The 27,334-nt window shown below is 37.6% G+C and overlaps 1 protein-coding gene across 6 annotated transcripts in view; it reads right to left on the reverse strand.

Moving 5' to 3' along the window:
- Positions 1-54: 54 nt before the first annotated feature.
- Positions 55-27,334, reverse strand: part of vn (membrane-bound neuregulin protein vein) — a 43,413-nt gene continuing 16,133 nt past the window's right edge. The window contains exons 2-6 of one of the 6 annotated variants that reach the window (XR_015271807.1): positions 5,044-5,216; positions 4,840-4,967; positions 4,520-4,628; positions 3,606-3,655; positions 55-201 (exon numbers count right to left, since the gene is read on the reverse strand). Coding sequence is in view for 3 of the 6 variants with exons in the window: in XM_020961323.2 (XP_020816982.2) it covers positions 3,538-3,655; positions 4,520-4,628; positions 4,840-4,967; positions 5,044-5,221 (533 nt within the window). In the remaining 3 variants the exon portion in view is untranslated. Of the gene's footprint in view, positions 202-505; positions 3,656-4,519; positions 4,629-4,839; positions 4,968-5,043; positions 5,222-27,334 lie in introns of those variants that run through there. The other 5 variants (XM_020961326.2, XR_015271806.1, XM_020961325.2 and 2 more) reach the window with 5 other exon arrangements.

Here is a 27,334-nt window from a genome sequence, read left to right on the forward strand (position 1 = left end):
AAACTTAAGATTATTCGGTTATATTTAAATTCTGTTGCAAAGAAAACACCCAGATTCCTATTTGCAACAAATTCAGAATTTTATTGGCCATCCTCCGGTTAACTAAAACTAAGCATGAGATCCATTTTTGTGCGCAAAAGCATTTCCACGTGGCTCGGCTAAAGAAGATTCCTCAAGTTCATCAAGTGTCGTAACGGCCGCCTGTCGAGAGACCAAAAGAGGAGACTTTGATTTAACCGAAATATATTTTCTCGACAATCCTTGCACTTAATCCAAAACCGGGCTCGTTTCCACAGAGCTTTAGCGGCTCAGCGCTTTGAGAGTTTGTTTGTTGTTGTGTGGGAAAAATTTGCGAAAGCGAATGGGGGATATATAGGGGAACCCTTCAGAGAAATCAACAAAAATCAAAAATAAACGGAGGAGAGAAGAAGCCACAGAAGAAGAACAAGGAACAGGAGGAAATCAGAACCAAATCAAAAAGCAAATTGATTTTTTGTAAAATGTGAATTATTTGCAAGTTTTTAATTAAATTTTTTTCTTATGCATCCTTTTGTTTTGTTTTCTTTTTTGTTTTTTTTTTTTTTGTTTTGTTTCGTTTTTGTGTTGGTTTAATGGTTTTTGTTTTAAATTAATATTAAACTTTACATGGTATTTTTGGTATAAATCTTTCAATAATTAAATATATAAAAAATTTGCCACTTAAAAGATAACTAAAAATAATCTCTTCGCCATACAAACTGATGTCAACATACACATTGCGAAAAAAAAAAACTAAATTTGCATTATACATTGTTTTTTTTTTTTTGTTTTGTTTATAGCGCAAATCATAAACGAGGACAAATAAAATAGTATTTCGAAATTAAGTAGCTTTATAGTATGTGTTTGTGTTTCTTTAAGTTGTGTGTGTGTGGTGTGGTCTTAAGGCTAAAGTTACGTTTAATTTAGGTGTAATTAAATACAATAAATTATGGTTAAAGAAGGGCTGCATTAACTTAGTTTGAAATGTACACAAAACTTAACGTTAGTTAAAACGAGAGATATTTACAGGATTTATTACAAAGTTCTCGGCTACGTGTCAACCTTTGTTCTCATTATATAAGTATATATGTATATGTATATGTCTATGGTACAACAACAAAAGCGCAACAGTGTCAGTGTCAGGGGTCGAATCGAAATTGCTTTCAAACTGTAAACTTCGATAGTTTTCATTCATTCGAACTTGATATTTTCGATAGTGTTCTTTTCGTACAATTAATTTAATTTAAATTCTGTTTAGGTTTCATATTTAAAATATTCAAACGTAGCTTAAGTCAGTCTGGATCTGGAACTTATCGCTTTTTGGGGAAGAAGGAACTCTGGGAACTCTACGGAATTTTGAAATGTTTTCGGTTCTGTTCAGTTTCGTACTTGGATACTTTTTTGTAGTTTCAAACTGATCTGGAGAACGGTGATGGGATTGGGCTTGGTCTGCCGGTGCAACGAATTCACTAATTTTTTAAGTACAGTAAAAAATTACAATTGTCGCCGTTCTTGGAGTGCAGGGGAATCAGTCGATCTTGTGTTTTCTTTTTGTTTTGGTTTTTGTTTTGTTTATAAAAATCATAAAAATAATAAAACAAAATTCTATGCATTAATTGTCGTTATTTAAGGTATGTATTTGGCCGTAGATTGCAACAAAATATCTGTGAAGAGATTAAATTATAAATAAAATTAAAAATTAATCTTCCAGTTGATTTTCTCGTTTGATTTTCATTTACTGTTAACTAAAAGCTGGCTAAAACCATTTCCACAAATAAATAAGGGGGCAACTACAAGCATTAAATTGCGCTCTCGAAAGATAGAATTCCATCATGCAGAGGATTGTAAAGATTCAGCTCAAGATTGCTCTTTGCTGTGGAATTTGTTGTTGTTTATTTTTTTTTTGAAAAGGAGACGAGCACAAGACTAAGGAAGTAAAAAGTGAACAGAGTTACCCAAATCGCAGGAAACGCAGGAGATTAGTCAAAAGAAAAAATACGAAAAAAAACAACAATCACCAAATAAAATTAAACAGGGGAGCAGAATGAAATTGTTGGTTGTTTTTGTTTGATTTGAATTGGGTTCTTTTTTTTTGTGGATTGTCAAAATCTACAGCCAAGTGTTAATTTCTAATAACGAGTACGAACTAAAATTAATTGCAAATCATAAATGTATTATATTGGTTGTTATTCGTTTGGAGAGTTGTTTCAAATGTTGTTCGTTTGTTTTTTTATTATTCGCAAACTACAAAAATTAGATCGAAAACAAAACAAAATTCAGTTCCCGTTTCAATTGGTGAAGTCAGTGTACATTGCCTTTTCTGGTTGAGTGTGGTTTTTAGTGTGGCCAAGTTGCAATTTGTTGCAAATGTTTGCTGCTTGCTTGTTGATGCGTATGTTGGTGTGTATGTGTGTTGTGTTTTTATTCGTGTAACTAACTTAAGAGAGCCTCTGTTGATTGGTTATCGTTAATCATTGATATTCATATTGACATTGTATGCGCATGTGAGTGAGGTGAGTAAACGTGGGCTGAGAGCCAATTGAACGATTTGACAAGTTTACAAATTTTCTCAGTACTTTTTTGTGGGGGGATAGGATGTCCCTTGTCCGTTGTCCTTTGTCCGCGAGTCTCTTGTCTCCGTCCCGTCCACGTTGCTTAATAATTTTGTTTTGTTTTGCTGTTTTCTTTTATACATTTACTGGTTGGTGTGTAGGCGTGTGTAGTTGTGTGTGATGAGTGAGTTTGAAATTAAATTAAGTTCCTATTTAAACACTATTTAAAATAAACCTTCTATAGCACCCTTTGTTTTTATTCGTATTTATTTGATTATTCTCGTTTTGCTTGTCGTTTTCATTTTGTTTTTCTTTTTTTAGTTTACAGCATAATAAATATTAGGTATTACGAAAAACTGTTTGTTAGTTATTTATTTTTGATTTGTTTACTCTTTGTTGTTGTTGTTTGTAAGACCTTACTTTGTTTCTTTTTTGGAATGTGATCTCTAATAAAACTTGTAGTTCGCCGTTTTTTAAAGTGACTGATAATAGCAGGATGCGATGGAGTGTGGAGTGGGTAGGTTGGGTTGGTTGGGAGTAGGAAGGATTTTCTTGGTTTCAATTAATTTTAATTCCAATTCTGCATACTGTATTTGTACTTTCTGTCTGTGTAATAGTGTGTGTAGTGTAGTGTGTGTTTGGCTTTATCAACTATATTTGGTTTATTTCACTTTCTTTTATTCAGCTTGTTCTGTAATTGGAAGGATATTGGTGAAATGTGCAAATGTGGGAATGGGAATTCCTTCGGTTGCCGTTTTCTCTACTTTACTTGCTTGTTCAGTTATTATTTTATACTTTATGATTATTTCATTATTTTGGTATGGGCACTGAGTTCGGTTTTTTTTGTTTAATTTGATTTGTAAGTTTACTGATTCTATCGGTTTCGGTATAGGTTATCGGTATCGGTATCGGTATCGGTTTTGCGTATAACTCGCGTAAAACAATCGATGCTATAGAAGTGCCTATTTTAGCAGTAATAACCTCCTTGAAAACGTTTGCAAGGTGGTTCGGGAGGACTACTATTGCTGTACGTACTGTCGGGCCCAATGTTCTCGCAACGTTCGCCGACGTATCCGTTTTGGCAACTGAAAAAGACACGAAGAAAAAACAGTAAGTACATGGGTTTTCTTTCCATTCAAATTTAATAATCAATAAAATATTATATATAAAGAATGTGTTTACGATGTATATAAAATACACAAAAACTGGTGGAAAAACGGCGCACTGAAATGGCCATGAACTGCGGTGCAACACCACTCGTGGATCCGGTCAAAAAATATAAACAACAAAAAAATCAAACAAATTAAGTGTGTGGCATGAAACGATTTTTAGCAAAAACCAAAAAAAAAAATGAAGAAAAAGAAAGGGAAAGTTTATGGTAACGAAATGGAAATGAATTTTCCCGCAAGGGTAGCGAAAGCAATGCGCTTTTTTTCGGGGTCTGATTCGGAATCGAAATCGGGATCGAAATCGGTTCACTTCGGATCGAGTGTGTGCCTCGCTCCGGCAGATAAAACGAGGCGCTGAAAGACATTATTCACATTGCATACACAACAAAAAAAAAAGTAAAAGAGAGAGAGAGAAACACACGGATGCAAGTGTGTGCCTTTGTGGAGTTCTCTCCACGAAATCTGTGGCCTTTCTCTCCGAGTTTTTCCTGCTCCGGAGTCTGGGATACGGAGCGTGTAATGCGATGCCAAAATATTACAAGATCTGTGTATATATATTTAGAGGCGAGGGTGCTGGCGTCTTATCAGCTGTCACATGAGAGAGGTTTATCAAGTAAACCACTTGAGTTTTTGGGATCAGTTGCCAGTTGGAAACTAGCTGGCAGTTGTGACAGGATACGACAGCGAGTGCACAGAGAGAAATTCAGTGGGAGATACTATAACTCAAGTAAAATATATGTCTTAATATCAGAGATATTTTTAGAATCATTCTTCACTTACCGGCAGTAGAACAGGTTCATATCCTTGATCATCCTGCAGGTGCCGCCATGGAAACAGAAATCGGTGAAGGGGCAGGGTACATCGGTGTCCTGGTCCGGCCGAAAGTGTACTGTAAAGACAAGCGAATTCATTTGATTTACAAGGATTTCCACATCACAAACGAAATGATTTTATAAATATACACATTCGCCTTCGAAACTGGGCCATAAATTAGAAATGAATTGGAGCAATTCAAATTGGCTGATGACGATGACGACCACGACATCACAAGGTGTTTGAACCCACGCAGATAGGGGCATTTGGCAGTGGATGGGGCTCACCTGGAGTGGAGTTGATCATGATGCGGCGCCTGATGATCGCCTTGCTGGCTTTGTTCTTCGCCCGGCACTCGTACTTGCCCGCATCGGAGGAACTATTGAAGGAGCGCACAATCAGCTCGGAACGTCTTCTGCAAGGAGTCATTACAAAATGAAACAAATTAATACAAATCAATTAATTTAGATGAAATCAAGGAGGAGACTTACTTGTGGTGCTTGAATTGGTAAACGTTGCGCTTGCGATTGATGGACTTGTCGTCCTTGAACCAGGTAACCTTAGGGGGCGGCTGACCGGACACCCGGCAGACGATCCTCAGCTCCCGGCCGTGCTCGATGGTCGTGTTGCTCGGCACCGCGATGATCGACGTGATCGATGCGTTCTGTGCTGTAAGGAACACCAGAGAGATCATTAGGCCATGCATTTCTTTCATCTTTCAAATCGATCAACGGCAAAATCATGTAGACTCATGGCCCCCTTGGCTAATTAGCGGAATTTTCCACCTGTCTTTATGCGTTTTATATGATTCTCAGACGGCTCTTCCAGTAAACAAAATAGCAAACTACAAAAATTATTCACATTCTTTGGAGAATTTCGCCTGGCGCTTTTCAATGTTTTAATGGACGTCGCGTCGCGTCCCGCTTCGATCGTTAAATGAAATTTTCATTTGTCTGGCACTTCCACTTTCGAGGTGGAAAAGAACAAAAACAAACGATTTATGGAGCGGAAAATTGCGATGACAGACGGCAGTATATATAGTGAGACGGGATTTATAACAGGAATTGACTTAATAAAAGGGTTCTTGGTAAAGTTTTAGTTATCTAACTTCAAACTTTATTAAATATTTATGGCATTGTAAAGTTGTAGGGTTTTTACTTTATCTAACAAGACACCTGCCCTTCCTTATTTGATCATTCATTCATCAAATTCCTGTTTTATTAGGGAACTCCTTTGTAGTTATTTATTAAGGCTTTCACATATTTACGTAGTTAACCTTATCTAAGGGAATCCATCACGTGCACCTAGGTGTCCACCCTTTATCAACGATGAAATATATATATAGACTTGAATTTTTCAGATACTATATACCCAATTACATATTTAAGACTCACAACAGACTGACTCATCAATGCCGACAAATTGGCAATGAAACTGTGCTGCTGCTGCTGCTGCTGTCTTCTTCGAATTGGTTATTCGCCACTCCCCCGCCCGGCTAGCTCTTAAATTAGCCAACATATCACGTGTCTGGTGGGCGGATTTTCTTTTATTTTCTATTCGGCGAGATTGTCTAAGTGCTCGTCACATGCTAATTGAGACCTGCGTGCGCTGTCACCCACCGCCAAGTGATTCATTCACACACGACTCACCACCGATCATGATCAGCCATCGATTGCTATTTTGGCCAATCTATCTTTATTTCTCTCTATTTTACTTATTTTTTTTTGTTGCAGTGGGTGTCAGGGAAGCCACTTGCATTTGGCATTATGCAATTGGCAGGGAATATCTAGCTATATGTTGTGGTTATATATATGTACATATATATATCCAAGTTCCAAGCAGTCTACAAAGTCTGCGCTGATTTAATGCCCGGCAAATGTTAATTTATGTGAGGAGGATCGCGTGGCCAGACGAAGCTGTCCATATGAATATATATACAATATATAATGTGAATTTAGATTATAAAATGTACACTGTAAGAAAAATGAAAGAATGTGAAGGATTTCAAAGAATATGAGAAGGATTGTATGATTTAATTTGGCAAATTATGAATATATTTTAAAAGTTGAGAGGCGAACAATGTGTAAGTTAGTTAGTGTATTTCAATAATTTCAAAGGATCTTTATTCTATATTTCACATAAATCTTATAAATTCTCCTTTAAAATATGAAAAATTAAGAGAAACTATTTTGAATTAATCAAATTATTAATGAGTTAGTTTATTTAAATCCTTAGTAAACAGATAATGTAGGGAAAATCCAAGTCTTTCTCAAGCCTTATTTTTTTCCAGTGTAAATACATATATAGAGGTGTATTTATTCTATACGATTTTGAGTATATTAAAAGATAAATTATTGTTTATAATTTATGTTTTGGCCCAGCGTTGGGCCATAAAGCAGCATTTTAATTGTGCGAGCCACTTTCTCACGCTCCAAAAAAATAAAAAACGTAGATGAGTATCTGTGTGCGTGAGTATCTGAGTGAGTGTTGTGAGTGTATGGATCACATTCAAAACGTCAACTCACAAGTGTCCACAACGAGTACAACACAAAGTCAATTAATAAGAATATGAATTCCTAAGGCACCCGTCACATACACTTTTAGAGATACTTTTACAGATACATCTACGGCTACAGGTACAGATACAGATACGAAACAAGTTGACAATTGTCATGAGGAACCCTCGACCGCCCCGTGAGCGGTTCTCCGCTTTGATTTAACCAGAAATCCCAGCCAGAATAATAAGATGAACATTTTTATTTGCCTTTTGCGTGTTGAGTTCGTTTTTTGGCCAAAACAAAAAAATTGGCATATCATATTCCCCCAAAATGCCACCTCCAATCCTCATTATGACTTAATTATGCGCTTAAAAAGTATGTGTGCTTTATATTTTTTTTCATTCGGGCCATTGGTCTCTCGACTTGAAATCGGAATCGATTTTGTTTTGTTTGATTTGTGATTGTCAGAAGGGGGAAAGGGGGGAGGGAATCGATTTGGAGCCGAAAAGGATAAAGGGAATCGAACTGAAATCCGATGTACTTCAACCGGGCTCATTGGCCTCTTGGCTGCTGGCTGCTGTTGGCTTTTGGCTGCTGTTTTCTTGGTGGAAGTGCGTCAACAAACTGAGGGTCCGGGTCCGGGTCCGGGTCCTACGTCAGAGCCAAAGGCTGATGTCGCGACGCGCTTCCGGAAAAGTCTGGCATGGGGAGCTGCTATGGAGGAAGCGGTGCCAAAGAAAACGTACACTGTCATAACAAACAAATTGACAGTGTTTCCTAATTTTAAATACATTTTTGGCGCTTGAAGTGAGGGATATATAGAATGGTAATGCTTGAATATATACTATTCTTCATAAAGAAATGTTGCTCTTTTTATCGCAAATAAAAAGGAAAGTTTAAGGTAAATAAGGGGAAGCTTAACAAAAAGTCCTTTAAGACTTTCTGTCAGTGTAGGAAAACTGTCGTCGTGGTCGCCTCGTTGCCTGCTGCTCCCCAATTTAGCGCACAGACAGAGGGAAAACAGAGCACAGGAGGGGAAACGACTACGTCGGAGACAGGCAGAGCGACAAGGCGCATTAAAATAACTTTTCATATTTCAAATAATATTTTTGCATTTTCATTTTTTCCTCTTTTTTTTTTTTGCTCGACGCGCTTTTCTTCTCGAGCGTGACGCTGCCGCCAATGATTCATGCAAATCCATCAGCGAACGGGCACAAGAAAAGCGGCTAATTTCAGGGGAGGATGCGATACTAAGGGGGGTTCCGGGGGTTCAGGAGTTCAACAGGAGAGGGGGCGGTGTGGGGGTGCCAACATGTGGTTATCGCATCGAGCTGGTTGCTCAGGTCGCTTCATGAAAATTAAGTCCGTTTGCATTGAATTAATCAGCGGAATTGCATGCGACACGCCAACTGGCGCCATCTGTCGGGGCCAATTGCCAGTCACAGTTGTACACAGAAAAAAAAAACTTATAGGAAAGTGAATTGAAAGTTATTATAATAATTATTTAAGGTTAAGCACAACTGAGAGAATTTAAATTTCAAAAGAAATTGTTTTTATTTTAAAGAATATATTATATTGGATGGTTCGGAAGGTATCCCTTTCCTTTATAATTAATAAGCAGGTTTAAAAGTGCAATATCCGAAGTAAATTACACTAAAAAGAATACCAAATTCTCTCTGTTTTGTAAAATATCATAAGTAGCTTTGCCCAACTTAAAACTTATTTGGAATTCTTTCACCGAAACATAAACTATTGTCTTTGTGTACCCATTAATCTTCACTATCTTAATTTAAATTGCAATTCTCCCCTCTTTTTTCCAGTGCACACACCTACACACACACATATGTAATACTCCATTCATTCACCGAATGCAATTTACATAGTCATTACCACTCTAAACCTCATTGTTCCGATGGGTTTATCCCAAATTGTGCAATGTGAAATGCGCTTGTTGCCTCGAAACAAAAATATATAATGCGGATATTCATAAGTATGTGAATCTTTCAATATTCTCGGACTGCGAGACAATTTATTTTGGCAGCTCGTCGGATGACCCACATTTGCCAAGATGCTAAGAGATGCTGCTGCTGCCGCTGTCAGCGGAAGTTTTTCCAAAAAATAAAATTCATATAAATTTCCCCTCCAACTGGGGGCTTGGGTTATTTATGATTTCGAATGCGTTCGAGTGTTATTTATTTGATTATTTTTGATTCATTTTTATTGGCTCGCGACATTGTGTCACTGCGCTGGATCCTCTTGACTAGCGTCTCCGGACACGCAAGTGATTTATCGGGCCATAAACAAATACTGCGGGAATACGCATATCCACCATCGTATCTTGTTTGTCTGGATAAAATTTTACAACTGTAGCACGCGTCTCTTTTTTACTTTCCTGCGGAGGGGGAAACCCCTTCAATTCACTTCAGTTAATGCTCTCTTATGGTATTTGCATAATTTAGCTTCCAGGGCAGATAAGTGTATGTGTCCCATATGTATGTGTCCCATATGACAATGGGCATTGCGCATACGCCGTGTTGGCCTAGGCAAAAGCAAACAATTGCTCACCTGACGCCAGAGTGTCGATTAAAGTGCATTGCTATAAGAGCTTATCAGTGTTTATAAAAATATTATGAGTAGGAGTTCCAATGAACTTGTAAAAATTGAAATTTAACTGCAGTTCTCTAAACTAGCATAGAGAAAAGCCTTAAAATGCGTAGGAAATGAAATATTTAAAGTTACAAAACCCTTTTAGTAACTTTTGTATTTTTAGTTCAATTAAAACTATATATTAAATATATATTTTATGCTTTATTAAGATTTTATATCCTAGAAAAACTGCTATAATATAGGCCTTAAATTTTATTCAACATTAAAGTTCTATCCAAATAATCCCTAATAAATAAAAAGAACATGTTCCTTATGATATCTTTTATGAATCTTTTTTAGATCTAAAAGTTATTTCACGTGGAAATTTCTAAGCTATTACTCGTTGCTCGTGTCTCTCGCGGAAACATTTAAAAGCATTTTTGAAGGCATTCCAAATACGAAATCCGATATGCCGGCCAAAAATTCCAATATGCTAAAGCAAACGAACTTATTATTCCGATTCGTTTCAAATAAAAAGAGCAACAAACAGGCGAATGATGATGATGTCGTTTCATTTTCCACAAGACCAAAGCGGAAAATACAGACAACAGACAGTGCGAAAAGATTTTCGCAAGTTGTGCAGATGGATGGAAATGGAAATGGAAACGGACTGTTGGATGGACTCATCGTAGAGGCCTCAATGGATGGCTGGCACGTGTGGCCAAAATGTTGGGCAGAACTAATAAAACGGGAAAGCCAAAAAGGCAGACACAAGCAAGAACAATAATAACAACTGTCGCCATTTGTCTGATGTCGATTTTTTCATGTTTGTTTGTCGTATTTCCCTCTCTCTTTGGTTTATTTGCACATTGCGTATACGCAATGTGAGTTCCTTTGAAGCGATGACTTTCCTTTCACGTTCTTTTGTCACTGGCGCTGACAACTCAAGCAAATAGAGAGACAGTCGGGAATAACACAAAAAAAAAAAACATTGTTGTTGTTGCGTTGTGGTGAAAAACTCCTCGCACAACAAACAAAACAAATGGAAACTGCTGAGATCCAGTCCAAGGCGCATATTCATTAAGCACTGTAATCTTGCCTAGATAAGCGATAAGAGAGAGGAGTGTATTCTATAGTCTGATCTCACACGCCCCTTTTCTCGCTGGCCGATTTGAACTTCCCCTTTTTTCATATGCTCGAGTATTTTTACCCGCTGTCTGCGGCGTTTAATTAAGTCAAGTGAGTGAAGATCGCTGGCCCCCATGCATCGGCAGCGGCATCAATTGTCTCGGCCTCATCCTCTAAATGCCAACAAATTTGCTTCAGTTCGCCGCGGTTCTGATCGGATCTGTTTAGATCAGTTCTGTCTGCACAGAGAGAGAAAAACTTAATACTCCGAATATATAACTACAATTTAAAATCAAATATATTCAGATTAATATAAGAGAACACTCAATAAAAGAATTGATCAAAGTATTTTGAGCCATTAAACTATTTAGCTTTGGGAAAAATATATGTGCATTATAACATGTCTTGAAAATAACTCTAAAAACTATTTTATCATATAATATTTGTAGTAACTAATTTTAATTCAAGATACCTCATATTTTATGTTCTGTGTAACTCTTTTATAGCCCTGCCTGATCGCATTTGTTTTGTTTATTTGATTGGCTTTCTTTGTTTGCCGCTGCTCTATTTTCTCTGCTCTTCTCTTTGCCTGATCGTATTTTTATTTTTTTGCTTTTTGGCCCAGCTGTTGTGCCAAACAAGATCTGGCCGATCTGCCTGATCTTCCCAGCATCGGCAGCATTGTGATATCTCACCCATTATCTACTTATAAAGTATCATCTGCGCTTATCACTTTCTCACGTTCCTCTGACTAATGCCGCTGACCTAACAGGTGTCTTATCATTATCATTATGCTGTTGCCACTGTTGCTACTTTGGCTAATACAATGGTAATATTTTGGTAATGCCATCGCAAATGCTGCAGCTGCTGTTTTGAGAGATAAGAAACAAAGCTACTCGGCTTAGTTGGAACATTTTTTACTGCATCGAGTGATAATGGGGAAACTTCCTCTAATCTATATATATAAAAATGCTCTGTTCGTGTCTACATCCTTCATAGACTCGAAAAGTTCTGAACCGTTTAAGACCAAATTTTTACACAACATGCGTTGAGGTTCCAGCTCGGTTATTGACTACTTTTGATGTTGATAGCTTATCTGCGGTGGCGAATATATATATTTTTTTAGCGTTTCCAAGTGCCCCTACTGCTGCGCCATCTACAGGCAGCCAGCTGAATCAAAGCATTTCCTGTCAAACATTCAAAACATATTGAAAGAAGAAACTTGAAAAGTTCTGAACCGTTTATGCCCAAATTTTTAGAGAAGATGCGTTGAGGTTCCAGCTCGGTTATTGACTACTTTTGATGTTGATAGCTTATCTGCGGTTGCGAATATATCTATTTTTTAGCGTTTCCCCGTGCCCCTACTACTGCGCCCTCTACAAGCAAATCAAAGCATTTCCTGTCAAACATTAAAAACATATTGAAAGAAGAAATTGGAGATACAAATTTTATTTTTTGTTCAGGTTCAGTAAGAAACGAAGTCATGCCACCAAAGAAGTCGAGATTGGGTCGTCGTATTCGCAATACAGAAGCAAAAAGACGTAAGATTGCGAATATGACTGACGAAGAACGGGCCTCCATCCGAGAGACGCGGCTGCGCGATGAACTTTTACTCATACAGGTTAATGGTTCGGAGGACCGATTGCAATCATATATTGAAATGTCGTCAGTTGTTTCATCAGTACATTGTCGATATGTATGCAAAAATTTAAACAACGTTTGCTGTTCCTCCGATTGAATCAGAAGAAACTTCGGTCCGAGGAATATATCCATTTGCGGGATGCTGTGATGAATGACCGTAATACAACCAACGTTGGAAAGCTCACGATTTTGCCATCCTCATACATAGGTAGTCCACGCCACATGCATGAATATGCTCAAGATGCCCAGGCATATGTTCGTTGCTACGGCCGTCCAGACTTATTTATCACCTTCACATGCAATCCAGCTTGGGACGAGATAGTACAGCTGTTATTTCCTGGACAATCATATAGGGATAGGCATGACATCACAGCCCGTGTTTTTAGACAAAAGCTCAAGTCACTGATGGATTTCATTGTAAAACATGGAGTTTTGGGATCTGAGCGGTGCTGGATGTATTCAGTAGAATGTCAGAAGAGAGGATTGCCGCATGCGCACATACTGATTTGGCTGTATGATAAAATTACTCCAGACGAAATTGACAATGTGATATGCGCTGAGATTCCACGGGCAGAGGTTGATACAGATTTGCATGCAGTTGTCATCAAGAACATGATCCATGTGGTACCCTCAACCGAAGTTCACCATGCATGGTAGACGGGAAGTGTTCCAAGCGATATCCTCGAGCATTTACAGCCAACACCGTAACAGGGGACGATGGATATCCTCTGTATAGGAGACGGTCAACTGAAGATGGAGGGACTTCGGCAACTTTAAACATGAGAATTGGTGATATTGAGGTAGACAATCGTTGGGTGGTTCCATACTCAACACTATTGTCAAAATCATACAAAGCGCACATCAACGTAGAATATTGCAATTCCGTGAAATCGATTAAATATATCTGCAAGTACGTGAATAAAGGCAGCGATATGGCAGTTTTTGGTGTTCAGGCAGAAAATGGGGACAGCAATGCAGTACGAGTTGTCGATGAAATATCTCAATACCAGGCTGGAAGACACAAAAGCAGCAACGAGGTTGCATGGAGAATTTGTTCGTTCCCCATTCATGAACGCTATCCAGCTTTAGTTCACTTGGCAGTCCATTTGGAGAATGGTCAACGTATCTATTTCACAGAAAGAAATGTGCAAGAAAGAGTCCTGAATCCGCCAGCGACAACTCTGACTGCCTTCTTCACCTTATGCCAGGAAGATGATTTTGCCGGAACATTGATGTATTCAGAAGTGCCCTCTTAACCACAATATGCCACAGAGAAACGTGGCAGGGTACAGCTAGTTCTATAGATATATTTTTTTTTTTTAGATTTTAAAAGATAAAATTTATAGAGTCATTTGGGCAAATAATTGTCTGCAAAATAAACTAAAGCATATTTATTCCTTATGGGCCCAATAAAATACGTATAATTACGGTGTGCCTGTGCGCTTGCAATAAATACAACCTATATACTATTTTTCACACGGCAAATTTCCCAAAATAAATGGTCTAGACACATCTCTTCTAAGCGTCCGAAAAATCCTCATGCTTTTTATAAGATTTATTTAATGGCAGACTTAGTTTATTACCAAAATATTCAGACTATGACCAATCAACTTGACGTTTATCTTATATACGCTCTTGTTGGACTTTTCAAGTTAAGATGCTGTGGACTGACTAAACTAATACAAATATATATAATTTTTGAACTTGAATAGCTAAGAAAATATATATTTTGTTTTCCAAATTAATGAGAAATGTACTGGATAAATATTACAAACATATTAAACTGTTTAAAATAAGTATATATTATTCCTATTTTCTCTCCATTAATAAATCTTTTCTCATTATGTATATTTAAAATTTTAGCATCACTTCCTTAACAATCTCCCCTTATCATTGAATGTTTGCCCGATCTATCAAGGTCACTCAAACTCAACCCCATTCAATCCACTGGCTTATCTATTCCCATTCCAAAGACACCTACCACCCATTGTGACGTCACAGAGCAATTGATTTACAATCGCTGGGCATTTTGTGATAAATAAAAATTCTTCGTTTCGATAACGATAACAAAAACGTAACAAACTTTCCACGATGCACGTGACGGAGATGCGACAACAGTGGATGACAGATGACGTAGTAGCCGGCTTATTGTTGACATTACCGTTATTACTGGTAACCACTGCTTTTCCCCGATCTCGTTTTCGTGCTTGTTGGTGTGTTGGTGTTATTGTTTGGGATCACCTCTTGGCATGTTTTTCACGAAACTGTCAAAATGTTATGCAAATATTTGCCCCTGGATTTTATGTAAATTTGTACATTTTTCATAGTCGCTCCGAGCTCTTGGAAAATATTTTCGCACTGTGCATATTTCAGCTTAAAATTGTTGTGGATTTTATACACTTTTGTGGGGTTATTGGAACATATAACCATTTTAGTTATTTAATAATAGTAAATTAATTAATAATTAATATTAGTATTATTACATTTTTTATAGGATTTGTTAACTGTGCACACAACAAACAATGTTAATTCCCGAGATAAGTTAAAATGTTATTATATTGAGATAAATAGTGATAATATCGAAAATATTTAATATTTTTAATTATTAAAAAAATTATGGTTATTTTTTTCAAAGTAATATTAGGTAATGCTGCAATATACAAGTTATTTTTTTTTAAGAAAGGGAATACAATATTCGTTTTCAATAAATTAGCTTTCCTTCTTATTTGTTTCTTGTTGTGGCAGTGACGTTGTGTACGTGTGTGTGTATTTGTTGTTGTTATTCTCCTTTCTATTCATTTTTTCTTAAATATTTTTTTTGGGGGGCGTGTGAATCCAAACAATGCGGCAGTGATAAAGCCGATAAGCCAAGGAAGCTGAGGAAGGGGCGGTGGGCGGTTGTGTAAGGGAAAACTGCTGGTGTTTGTCTTGAGTTTTTCAGGGTTGGATAATCCAGTTATGCTATATTAATGCCTCATCTACAAACATGTATGTATTAATTGGACATACTTTCCCACTGAGTCATTATGGGCTAATGTTTTTATCACGAACTTCAGAGTATTGTTACTCTGTAGGTATTAGCTGGAAAACTAACAAATTGCATTAAAATGACTAATATCGTATACTTATTATTATTGTCAGTAAAGCAAAGAATGAAGGAATGTCAGCTAAATAATCGCTGATTAGATGAGTTTGGAATGTAATCACATGACTTCTTAGAAATGGGAATTTATATAGTGCAAAAAATTACACTTTCTTTTAAACTAAAGAATCCATATCAAGTATATTGTACTTATTTGGTTTTTAAGTAAGTGACATTTCTAATATCTTCACAAAAGTTGAATTATTTTTTGTATATGTGGTATATACTTTCTCTCAGTGTATATACACAAGCCCTTGGTGACAGCGTGTGATATTTTCCGAATGCAATCCGGCGGTGGGTGTCGTCTACAAGACTCGCCCAAGGTTAAGATAGCTCACCCCCGCTCTACCTCGCTCTTTGTCACGCTCTCGGTGTCATCAAAATCTCCTCTCTCTTCTTATCTCCTGCTATCGTCTGGCTCAAGTATTCTCGTTCGTATTATTTTTACGACTCTGTTTGATTAATGCAAATCGAAAATTGCAACTTGCAGAAGTTCACTTCAAAACGCTGCTCATCAGTTGACTGTGGATGGCGCACAAAGCGCCTGATTGCTGATAGCCATCAGGGCAGACCCCGGACTGGCTATGGACCAGGCCCAAAAGACTTGGCCCAGCAGCAGCAGCAGCACCAGCAAGACCAAGACCAAGTTTGCGACGACGACGACTGTCTGCAATTGTTTGGCAATGACAAAGCGCACCTCCCAGCCGGGTTTTGGGGGAGGGAGAGAGACCTCCAGACGGAGGCAGCCGCAGAGGGCGAGTAAACAAACCATAATTAAGTTGCAGATGCAAATGGATCCGGAGTTGGGGAGCTGGCTATGGCGACGGAGATGGTTCTGGAGCTGGTCTTAGTCGTTCACTAAGTCAGTGAGTCAGGATGAGGACGCAAAACGTGGCCGATGATCTTAATTCTTTTTAAATCGATCAATTTCCACCGACGACATTATTTTGTTGGATTTATTTTGTATGCCAGACGACGAGCCCCACCCACACGCAGAGAAATATATAATTGTAACACCAGCTTATTTATCCTAAAAATGATGGATACGAAATAGATAGAAATAGAGCTTGGAAACAATACAATTAAATCTTTTAATAATAACAAACTAGTTGGAAATCTTGTATAAAGAAATTGTTTACAAAATGTGAATTTGACCTTTGAAATATTTAGAATAAACCAGATAAAATCATATTTTAAATTTTATAAAAATCTCTATATAATGTCAGTATTTACTGTCTGTAATCTGAAAGTACATCCAAGTCACTCATGTCTCATTTTTCCAAGTGCATCTTGAAGTTGCAGTCGTGGCCTCGTCTGGATTTTGAGTTACGTGGGTGAGCTTGGCCAAGCAAGTGGAGTGACTAAGCGTTTCTCTGTCTTTGTCAGCTTATCGCGATGAGGACGCGCCCTGGTGGCTCTAAAAATAGCCAGATAGCCAGGGAATAATTCCAGCTTTTGCTCATAAAAAGCCATAGCAATGATCACCATCCTGGTTATGATCGGTTGGTCTCAAATCTAGAGCAGAATCTTGACCGAATCGAATCAAAGAAGCTAACCCAATTTCAGGTGGATTGCCGCAAAAGGAAAATGAGCACATTACAGTAAGAGATAGATAGAGAGGGAGAAAGGCAGACAAAATAAATAAACTCGAGGAAAAGCTGAGGCTTAGAGACTCATCCCCAATCTCCAATCCCATTCTCCCATCCTCTTCTCTTGACGAACTTATCTCGGACACGTACTGGGATTTGAGCCTGACTGACATTTGTCAGCGTTGTGAATCCTTCAGCCGCTGAGCCGACAACTTCAAAGTTTTCCACTCGCCGCGCCCGGCTTTGTTTTTCTTTATTTATTTTTTTTTTTCATTATCAGCGTGAGAAAATCAACGGGGGGACAGGAAGCCCCGAACCCCATTTTCTGCAAGTATTTCGCATTGTTTTCGGAAAGAGAGAGTGGTGTGGTGTGGTGTGGTGGAGCGGCGGCTGCAGCTGGCGACCTTCGAGCCGCCTAGTGGTTCACACCCACAACTCAGCTGGCCAAGAGAGCTGGCTGGCTGGCTGTTAGCCAAGGCTTAAAGCTTGCACACAGCGGCCCACCGAACCGGCAGCAGCACCTGGCAGTTAAATTTGGTGCATGTTCGCTGATTGAACACAAATGATACGGAAGTCGGTCGGGTAAGTTGCACAGGGGAAAAATAAATCTCAATTTTATAAGAAAACAAAATATTTAGAGAGGTGAAAATATAAATAATTGAAGTATGCTTCATTTAAATAGAAAAAGAGACTAGAAGATGCTAGGAAAATAATTAAAATATAATTAATTCCAAGACCTAGCATCTTAGTTAAGTTTCTCTCAGTGCCTCTCTGTGTGTGTAAAGTTCTCACGCTTTGGCCACTTGGATTACCCGCCAGATTACATGAAAAGCGCCTACACACACACGTGAAGCGGGCGCATAAATCAGCTGAGCAGGAAAAACAGCAGCAGCAGCAACAGAAGCAGCATCAGCAACTGCAGCAGCAGCAACTGCAACTGCTAGTTGGCAGCTTTTGAAGTTGTACGCACGCCAAAAGCGGCTTAAATGTCCAAAAGTGGGCAACAACTTCAGGCAACAACAACCAAACACAACACAACACACACGGCGAGTGGAAAATGTGAAAATGCCTGGAGAAAAGCGGCCAAAAGTGAACTTCTGCTTCAAAAGTACTCGTATTTGTGGGAACTTCTCTGTGGCAGTTGCGCTTTTCCAGCAGTCGTCGCCACTCGGTGGAAGGCAAAGAAAAAGTGGAAAACAGACCGCAAACGAAATTAATCATACGCACCATTGAACAGCACGATGACGTAACGAGCCGGCCGCTTGAGTGTGTGTTGTGTGTGCGTGTGTTTTGGCCATGATTCGTTGGCTCTTCCAGCTAAATATCAACACTCATCATCATCACGCCCACAATTCTTGGAAACCATTTCGGCAGACGTCGGCAATCTGTGCAAAAAATCTATACTTATCCGGCGTATATATTAACGCATATATATAAATCTGATCTATATGGATCTGTGCCTGTTTGTTCGTGTGTCCTATTATTGCAATGCCGGAAAATGCGATTCACTTTCGCACTTGCCACCCTGCATTCGCTGCGTTTAATTACTTATTGAGCTTTTCATAAATCCTTCTTTCTGTTTACACTTTCGTGTGGAAATATTTATGGCCCTGACACCCTTTATGTTTGCTTTTCTTTATCATTACTGTTATAAGTATTATTATGTAGAGGATCAGTAAGTATCTTTCTCGAGTAAGATTCTATGAACAGTAACTAACAATGACCATTAATTAAATATGAGCAGTAAGTAACTCTGAACAGTAAGTATCTATGACTAGCAAGTAACTATGATAAGTAAGCATCTATGACGAGTAAGTATCTATGATCAGTTACTAACTCTGAACACTAATAAACAATGACTTGCAACTTTTGTAACACAACACATTTCTGAGACGTGGCCGGCAGCAGTCACTTCGTTCCGGGGATGTTTGAACCAGTTGGGAATCATATGTACAGATGTGAGAGAACTAATTTAAGAGCAAGCTATTTGAGTGAAACTATGAATTTATTCTCCTATATAATCTTACTAGTATATAAGTTGAAGCATGGCGAATCGGTGGACTATATATATACATATATATAGCTTCGATATGAACAATCGGACGATTTAAAGAACTATGACCAGTAATTAAGTATGAGAGGTAAGTAACTAAGAGCAGTAAGTAACTCTGAACATTAAGTATCTATTACCAGTAAGTAACTCTGAACACTAATTATCTATGACAAGTACATAGCTATGATCAATAAGTATCTATGACCAATAAGTATGTATGTTAAGTAACTAACTTTGAACACTGATAAACAATGACTTGCAACTTTTGTAACACAACACATATCTGAGACTTGGCCGGCAGCAGTCACTTCGTTCCGGGGACGATAGAACCAGTTGGGAATCATATGCACAGATGTGCGAGCTGTGTTTTGGAACAAAGATCAAGCTATTTGAATGGAACTATGGAGTTATTCTTCTATATAATTTTACTAGTATATAAGTCGGAGCATGGCAAATCGGTGGATTATATATATACATATATATAGCTGCCATAGGAACGATCAGACGATTTATAGAACTATAATCAGTCACTAACTATGATCAATGAGTAACTATGATCAGTAATTAACTCTGACCAGTAAGTAACTATGAGCATTAATTAACTATGATCACTATGACTATGACCAGTAAGTGAATATGATTAGTAAGAATCTACGACCAGTAATTATCTATGATCAGTTACTAACTTTGAACACTAATAAACAATGACTTGCAATTTTTGTAACACAACACATTTCTGAAACTTGGCCGGCAGCAGTCACTTCGTTCCGGGGATGTTTGAACCAGTTGGGAATCATATGCACGGATGTGCGAAATGTGTTTTGGAACAAAGAGCAAGCTATTTCAACGAAAGTATAATTTCTATATAATTTTACTAGTATATAAATCGGAGCATGGCGAATCGGTAGACTATTATATATATATATATATATATATATATATATATATATATATATATATATATATATATAGCTGCCATAGGAACGATAGGAAAATTTTAGGAAAACATTTTTTTTCCTGTTTTCAACAGATTTTCATAAAGTTTGATATATAGCCATTATATATTAATTTAGAATTTTGTGTAAAATTGTATGAAAATCGGATTACTATATCATATGCATACAAACGATCGTTACAAAAAAAGAAAATGTCGAAAGAAATAAAAGCAGCGTTACTTTATTTTTTTTTAAGATAAATATATATAATTTATATTGTATTAGTTCCTAGTGATCTTAGTTCTATCTGCAAGGGTATACAAAGTTCGGCGTGCCGAAGTTAGCTTCCTTTCTTGTTTTTATGATATATTTAATCATTTACAGTTCAGTTAACTGCAGGCGTTAAGTCGTCTGAAAGGCCATTGCTTATCAACGCTTTTTAGATTAGAATCTTCATATCTATTTTGATTTTTAAGTAATCTAGCTCTAGGTGGAATAATTGCAATAATAATAATAATACCATATTGGGGACTCCACCTGAATACTAATTTAATTTGTAGTGGTTGCCTATAAATAATTTAGGGAACCCCGGTTTTACTACCTTATATTTTTAGGGGATTCTTTTGGTACTAAAACGAGCACCTTGAAACGATCGGAACCCCATTTAATATTTTAAGGATTCCCCCTTTTTACGAGAGTCAGAATATATTTCTATTAATTCTTTTCAAAGTCTATATATATTTTAAAGTAAAATTCAAATAAAATGGCACTTGATTTATTTCGAAACATAAGTAAATACATTTCCCTATATCTCTCCACACATCTGCATTTGATTTTCGATTAAATATTTCCAAGAATTGAGCAATCTCTGTCATTGCTGTTCTGTCTGTTCCCATAACCCCAGCTAACGATGTGTTGAAAATTTGATATTCCAAAAAGAAGAGACTTTTAAATTGATACAAATTTACACTGATGTAGAGCCCAACCAAAACAGTTACGCGTCAATAGATCTGATAGTCGCAAAAGGTAACCACCCGCACCTCTGGCCAAAAATGAAAATCAAAGTCAAAAATCGAAATTCGAAACGGAATCAACATTGTTGTTGATCGGCCCCAAATTGCACAACTAACTAAATAGAATCAACGAACGAAATTTGTTTAAACAACTTTCGGTGGATTTATCCCGTCAATCATTTGAGTGTGTAAATTTTGTTGTTGCGAAAATGAGAAGAATTGAATTGCCTTCTCAAAAAGCGATCTCCGTGATGAGAATGTTTGCCGCCCCTCTGGGCCATAAAAACCAGCAAAATAAATAAATAAGGTGCCAAACTATTACAACATTTGTGATGTTTATTAATACGAAATTAAGTAGCTGCCGACAAGGGATCCCGCCAAGGTGTTTGTTATGGATTCTTGGATCCAATTCCGAGGTGAATCTTTTGGGTGGGTGGCCCCCAACACGGAGGGATGGAGAGAAGGACGGAGAGGTTGGCCCACAAAACAGCGCTTTCATCTTTTCGTAATTAGGCGGGCACTGAGACTGATAGATAGAAAGATAGATGGATACAGATACAGATACAGCTATAGCCACCGATACGGATCCAACTTGGATGGTGCTTTATCTATGAGCCCCAATGCTAGACAGATGAAAATTAAAACAGCAGCCGGTAAAATGTTTACAAATACGCTTACAAATATTCCATCGAATTGAGCATAATGTAAGGCTTTATTAAATGAATTTAAAGTAATTTTTGAAATAAGAAAAAGGGGGAAATCCAAGTTAATTCATGAAAAATATATAATATAGTTCAAGTTTGTAGAAACTTGAAGCTTGAAGAAACCAATCTCACAAAAATGTTCTTAACAAACTGTAAAGATATTCAAAGTATCTGTAGAGTAAATAGTATAGTTTGGCTCGTTCTCTTTCGGTTTATTATCAAATTAAACTCTATATTTCTTGTGAAACCTTTCTGGCGTATTTTAATTATTAAATTAATATATATTTTTTAAAACAATTCTTGAGTTACGTTTCTTGGTAAGAACATTCCAGCTTCGTCTATTTAGCCTCTTTGAACCAAATTCAAACGCCAGACGTCGTGGCCACCAGCTGTCGATGCACACACGCACACTCAATTGATTTCTAGTTTTTATACCCTTGCAGGGTATTATAATTTCAGTCAGAAGTTTGCAACGCAGTGAAGGAGGCACCTCCGACTATATAAAGTATATATATTCTTGATCAGGATCAACAGCCGAGTCGATCTAGCCATGTCCGTCTGTCCGTCTGTCCGTCTGTCCGTCTGTCCGTTTCTACGCAAACTAGTCTCTCAGTTTTAAAGCTATCTGAATGAAACTTTGTAGTTAGCCTTCTATATACGGATCGGGCCGGATCGGACGACTATATCATATAGCTGCCATAGGAATGATCGGAAAATTTTTACAAAAAAAATTTTAACTTTTTCAGTTTTCATTAGAATTGGATCAAATTTGAGATATAGCCATCTTACTATACTCTACAATTTTGCGTAAAATTTTATGAAAATCGGACTACTATATCATATAGCTTCCATAGGAACGATCGAGAAATTAATACAATTAAATTTATAACTTTTTCAGTTTTCAGCTGCTTTTCATCAAATTTGAGGTATAGCCATTTTATATTAGTCTTAAATTTTGTGTCAAATTTCATGAAAATCGGAAGACTATATCATATAGGTGCCATACAAACGATCGTTTGATGTAGAGGGAAAATGCAAATCTGTGAATGTAAAACTGCAAATATAATATGTATAGGTGAATGAAATGAAAGCAGGTATTACTTCGTTGTTTTTTATTACAAATATATATAATTTATATTGTATAGATTCCTATTCATAGAAATTCTATCTGCAAGGGTATATAAACTTCGGCGTGCCGAAGTTAGCTTCCTTTCTTGTTTATTCTCTTCTCGTGTCTATTTTTTTTATTTTGGAAATTCTAAGGCTTTTTTGTGAACTGGACGAGTAGTTGTTGTGTTTTGTTGGGATCCGATCGCAGCCGTCGGGGGCGTTTATAATTAATTGTAATTGTCGTTGAAAGATTAATTTGGTTGCGCTTCAATGGCGCTTCATTGTCGGCTGGCTGGCCATTGTGCGGGTGGGGAAATCAATTTTATATAGTTTTCTTTTTTTTTTTTTCTTTTTTCCTCCCCCAACCCAACCCCGTAGTGCTCCAGACACACACACACACGCCGACATAAATGTATATTTTATGCTGCGAAAAGTGCAATCAAGTGGTTAGGTGGGGGAAGGAGTATTCCCGCGGAGGGGTAGCACCACCAGCACCACCATCACCACCGCCGAATCTTCAAAGGGGCGACGACGGCCTGCCCAGCCGATCCGATCCCCCCTTGTGCCTCTTGGCCCCTCCTCCTGCTCATATCCACTGAAATGGAGCATAAAAATTGTGGCTATAAATAAGAAAAGACCCTGCTGCTGCTGCTGTTTCTTCTGGTAGTCGAGGCCTTTTCTTTTTTCCCCACTTTTCAGTGTGTTTTTATTTTGTTTTTTGTTTTTTTTTTCGGGCGGAGGTGCGGCTGCATTTTCAAATCAAATTCAAAGTTGTTGCTGCCGAACATTTCCGCAGATCAAAGTCACAGCTTGACAAATTCTGTGGAAAAAAGCCAGCTGGTTGCCAAGTCGCTGCTGCTAATTGCTTTCATATCAGTGCCCCACAGACTTCCAGACATCCAAGCTTCCAGACTCCCCCTGGCCATCACCACCCACCACCCACCCTCTGCCACTTTCCAACCCCCCTGAGAAGAGAGAGAGAGAAACAGAGAGAGGCGGAGAGAGATCGCTTTTGATAACGGCAACCCCCTGGGGGCTTTCGTTGCTCTCGTTGTTGTTGTTGTTAGTCTTCAACACCTGTAATAGCACCTCTGATAATTATCACTGGCCAAAAGTCAGCTGAATCATCGATTGATAAGTGGGAAAAATCCTAAAGAGAGGCTAAGGGAAAAGTTCCATACTAAGCTCGTATTTTAGAATAGAAAAAAAAACTAATAGAAACAATTTAATTTAACTTAATTAATTTAATTTAATAATTGTGTTAAACTTTGGAAAATATGTTTTGAGAAGCTTTAAGAAATTTGGTCTTGCTTGACAATTTGTTTTGTCATCTGTTGGCAGAAAAAACAGTTGAGAATTATTAAGTTGATAACATTTAAAAGATAACATTTAAAGGGACTAAAAATTACATAAAATATGTACTCATTATTTTGGTTTTCGACCAATAAATTTATATCCAATTTATAAACAAATTTTATAATCTAGAATTCATTTCATCCCTTAGAATTCTCTGAGTGCATTTTGTTGGGATGTAAACAAAATCCAGGTGTGAGTATTCCAAGTGCCCTTTGATTTGGTTTAATTTAAATCCGCTTCAGTTTTCGGCTTTTTTAATGGATTTTTTTTTCGCAATCGAGGCCGACAGGGCGCCAACCGCAGCGCATCCCTTTGATCTCTTCTCTCTCCCCCAAAAAGAAAAAATCTCCACCATCTCACTATCTCTCTCACTCCGATTCTCTCGCTGTCTCCCTTTTCCTTTCTAGTGCTTAAACATGGCGCCAGGCCCTGATCTTCTGGCTCTTGTTGTTGTTGTTGTTGTTTTTGTTGCAGCTCTAATTAGGCACACTTTTGTGTCTAGAGAAGCGAAAAACTAAAAAAAAAAAATACTCCCCTCATCAGAGGAGAGAGATAAAGATAAAGGGGGACAGAGATGGAGAAATGCCATCAGGGTCTTTCTCCCCTTCAAGAAATCTTGTCAGACATTGTCGTCGCGCCGTCGACGGTTGTTGTTTAAAAATAAATTGCACATAAATTTATGAAACATGAAAGATTTCAAATAAATATTTCGTCATAAGAAGAGGCCTCCTTCCCCTCCGTTCACCGTTTTGCGTTTTGTTTTTCTGCTATTTAATTAACTTTTAGTTTATAGTTTGTAAATCAAAAATCGCTGCATGCCGATTTCCCTGGAAAATCCAATTCGATGAAAATGCCGAAAAATGCAAAAACAAATATTTAGACAGAATTTGCGGTGTTGTTAGCAGGAAGCAAAAACAGAAAACTGTGAGTGCAACCCGTAAACAATAAAAGCAATAACTAATTGCCAATGACATATAAACAAACGCTTGCCACAATTGCAACTGTTTATGTTGTTATTGTTGCTGCTGTTGTTATTGTTGCAGCGACAACTTGTTGCCTGCACCAAGTGCAGCAAAAGCCGCTTGGAGCTCCTCTTCAGGCCAGGCCAATCATCATCATTAGCCACGGCCATTTTTGGGTAAATAGTGCAACCCTCTTTGCATAATAATGTGGATCGGCGAGCGCATTTGGTGAAAAGCGCGAAACATGCAACATTTTTGTGTCTAAATAAAGATGCGATGCGTCTGGTTGCAGCTGCAACAGGAGCAACAGCAACTGCAACAAGAGCAACTGCATCTGCAACCCGGTAGTTGTTGCAGTTGGTGGCTCTCCTTCGATAGGTAATCGCCGCTCGAAAGTGGCCACTTCACATCGGGTAATCGTTCCGCGATCGAGTACGGTTTGTTCAGAGGGGAAAAGTATTCGTGAGTTATTGTCAGCAAAGGGGGATACCCCGGGAAAAAATACTGAACAGAAGACGAAACATTAGATAAAAATCTATTAATTAAGAAGCACTCATAAGTAAAACATCCCCGAGATAGTAAAAAGTCTTACAAAATTAAGTAGAAGGAAACCAAAATAATACAAAATACTAGAACTACAATCCAATACTAGCTTATTCTTTTAATAAATTCCAATATCTTCTTTTCTGTTATTAGAATATATATATTTCATTATAAAAGTAAAAGGATTTTCCTTTAATATATATTTATTTTAACTAGAATTACACCTTTGTAGTTCGTACTTTCAATGAACTTCAATAAATGTCTTCAAATTATTTCGCAACATCCGGAATTGATAACTCTGCTGCAGTTCCTAATATATTTCTCTGAAAATACCCAATTGTAGCTATATTTAGGGCAATAGGGGGAACTACTTTTACCCCAAAATGTGGGTGCGCATCATTACTCAGTCTGTTCCTTATCAAATCAGCAGCATCCAGCATCCGAAACACATCTACGTCATGAGCGTAAAGTTCGCACATTTCTTGGAAATTTATCTTTGCGATAGTCGCGATAAGGCATCTTCCGAGCACCCACACTATATAGTCCCCTGATTCCGTCTGCCTGATGTATATGTATTTCGGATCCACTCATTTGCAGTCACGTCAGGCGCCAAAGCTTCAGTCGTCAGTCGTCGAGCAATGGCCCCCAGAAAGCACATTTCGGTGTGATTTTTGTGATTTTGTTTCAACAACCAAAATGAAAAAATAAAAACTCATAAGAAAAATGAAACAGAAACAGCCACAAGTACGGCAACCAGAAGAAAAAAAGAATAACAAGAAGCAAAACTGTCATAGGCCAGCTAGCAGATTTATAATGGGGCGCTTGGCAACAAGTATACACGGAGAGAAATTAAGCTTGAAAGTAAATTGATATTGTTCGATATTCTAAATATTTTCCTAAACGATATATTCAAGTTTTTATAAGAAAAGAAGGCCTATTCTATAATGTTTTCATATTCTTATAGGTTCTTATTAATTAATTAAAATGTTGAGGACATAAAATATTTAGTTTAAAATGATATACAAATAATTCTACACCATCTTGAATATCTTTAATTAATTATACTCCCTTTAAACTTGATTAGTATACATATTTTCTCCGTGTAGTAAATGACTCGACAGCGAATCGCCTTCGAATTGCGGCTGCTTCAAAAGTTTTGCGCCCAGTGCGCGGTGGCATCATTAAAATGTAAAGAGTTGTGCGCACAATTTCAACTGGGGAATTTATTTCATACGCAGCGTGGGAATCGCCCGCCCGTCAATTGTTCACCAGGCGCCAAAAAACATAGCCAAAAACGCACAAAACTTTGATCATTGTGGCTCACAGTCACAACCGTGCTTCCTTTAAGCATTATAAACGCATTAACTAATGTCGAAATAAATCAACAAACGAAAATTGTTAGGGAAATCGCAGATACGCCAAACGATAAATGGGAAGAGAGCAAAAGAAGTTAATTCTAGGAAGGTATTTTAAGGCAAATTTTCTTCAATTTGTTATTTAAAAGAGTTTAGAGAGAGTTTGG

The sequence above is a fragment of the Drosophila serrata genome, unplaced genomic scaffold (assembly GCF_035046125.1).
Source record: "Drosophila serrata isolate PLE 108 unplaced genomic scaffold, ASM3504612v1 contig_272, whole genome shotgun sequence".
In the NCBI taxonomy this organism is placed as follows: Eukaryota; Metazoa; Arthropoda; class Insecta; order Diptera; family Drosophilidae; genus Drosophila; species Drosophila serrata.